The 1,963-nt window shown below is 35.8% G+C and overlaps 1 protein-coding gene across 1 annotated transcript; it reads right to left on the reverse strand.

The window, feature by feature from the left end:
* Positions 1-241: 241 nt before the first annotated feature.
* LOC149258091 (11S globulin-like) lies at positions 242-917 on the reverse strand. The gene is made up of 2 exons (XM_089400619.1): positions 560-917; positions 242-471 (listed from the first exon to the last, which is right to left on the reverse strand). Exons 1-2 carry the CDS (start codon positions 915-917, stop codon positions 242-244), a joined length of 588 nt encoding a protein of 195 aa, XP_089256745.1.
* Between the last annotated feature and the right edge of the window lie 1,046 nt (positions 918-1,963).

Consider the following 1,963-nt stretch of genomic DNA (forward strand, 5'->3'; position numbering starts at 1 on the left):
TGTGGAGGCAAAAAAAAAATTGAGTTTAGACAAAGTGTCCTTTCTCAGACTTATCATCGCCTGATATCATTTTAAGTATGTCACCTTGACTGTGCTAGGAAATGATTAGTCAAATATCAAATAACCTTTTAGAATATATATTTATAATAAATGGTTGGTCATTATAATTTAAAGAAATTGTGCAAGTTGAAGTTCCGTGATGAAAACGACTGCTTAGATGAACTAATTAGTATTGTAGAATTTAGAGAGGTTCATTGCCATCGTTGTAACACCAGTAGGCTGCTCCTGCAAATATGGCTATTACGTCTCCTCTCCTCACTCGCCTCACTTTCTGACTTGAGTCTTCTTCTTCCTCGCCCTCTTCTTCCCCTCGTCTCTCTGACCTGCGCCTTGATCGCCCTTGAAACGAAGATTCGTCTTCTCTGTAAGTCTCCGGACACCCCGGGAACACAATGCCCAGTCTGCCCTCACCTGCACATGCACATATAGAAGCAATTATAATAATAACAAATTTAGGGAATCATGCGACATACAGAAAGAAGTTGTATTATTAGAGTACCTCGGTGAACATAAAGCAGCAGAGGGGCGTTGGGATATTGAGGCAGCGACATGGCGCCCCTTTCGATCGTCTTTCTGAAGAAGGCAACGCCTGCGCACTCCAATTCCTCGTTGTCTTCTGGGTTCGACAACTCGAAAGTGCCACCTTCCGATCTTAACGATTCCGATTCAGACGGTTCGTGGGTGCTTAGCCGCTGCAGCCTCCGACATGCTGATGATCTTTCATCATGCCGGTATTCCTCCTCCCGTCCATAACGAAAGCCTCTTCTTCGCTGGGCAGTGACAGGGGATAGCGAAATAAGAAGAAATGAAAAGTAGAGCATCAGAAGCGCTGATCCCACTCTCATCCTTCGCTCCATTTCGGAACCAAAGGTTTTGCTCGACGGACTGCTGCTTGCTTTTACTCAATCAAGTGCCTGTGTAGCGTATAATTATGAGTGAATAACCTGGTTTCATACGTTTCAGAATGCAAAGAGACATCAGTTTCAATGCTTTTTCGCATTAATTTTTTAATTTCATTTTTGTAATCTTATATGGTGGGGAGAATGAGCATTTCATAATTAATGATGGGATAATTGCATGTTGCCAGGTTGCACATATGGAAGGAAAATTTTTGTCCCATCTTTTTTTATTTTATTTTTTAATATTATTTTTGTTAATCTTTATACGTGGAGATAAATGAGAGGCATCGTAAAATTTTAATTTCATTTTGATAAAAAATTAATTTAAATAGCATTTAAACACCCCATTTAAATATGCAAGAAAGTTATGGCTTTTAATTTCAGTGATTGATCTAGTGGAGAGTACAAGAATATACTAGCATCTTTCAATTCAAGCTATCAGATCAAAAAAATTATTTAAAAAAATGTTTAATTTGCCGATTACCACAGGGAATACGCCTATCGGCATAATTATATTAAAAAAGGATGGTGTCTATTATAGACTTTTAATCTAAGAGTTAGAACTTGGAAAATCGAATTGTGAAATAGTTCAATTAGTTATGGCAGTTCCTTGACAAAGGTAAAAGAAAAAGTATCTACGTCAAGTAATAATGTTTTGATTTTGAATGTATCCACTATATTTATTTATAACCAATCGTTACCATTTATGTTGATTACTTTAAATGTCTCCATCTTGATGGCATAATATTTCTTTTACCCATTTTTATGGAGGATTTAAAATTTTATTTACCTCAAAATAATAAGTTTAAAAAACCAAATTTATGAGGTATATAATAATTGGTTTTAGTGGGGCTTTAGTAGCAGGTTCAAATTTTATAGATTAAATTGAAGATAAAAGTCATTTTGGAAGATTTAGAAAAGGTGAAAGAGGTAATATTTCTTATAGCCATCGCTATAAATTGTAGACTAATTAATTTGTGTGAGAATTTACGAACTAATAATAA

Source organism: Pinus tabuliformis, chromosome 6 (assembly GCF_031772625.1).
Source record: "Pinus tabuliformis cultivar Carrire ecotype Pingquan chromosome 6, CPIR1, whole genome shotgun sequence".
Taxonomy (NCBI): domain Eukaryota; kingdom Viridiplantae; phylum Streptophyta; class Pinopsida; order Pinales; family Pinaceae; genus Pinus; species Pinus tabuliformis.

Excerpts from the sequence above, each read along its gene's own strand:
- LOC149258091 (XM_089400619.1), bottom strand. The coding sequence starts at position 917 with ATGGAGCGAAGGATGAGAGTGGGATCAGCGCTTCTGATGCTCTACTTT. Across the intron at positions 472-559 it reads GCTGCTTTATGTTCACCGAG|GTGAGGGCAGACTGGGCATT; the intron begins GTACTCTAATAA and ends GTGCATGTGCAG.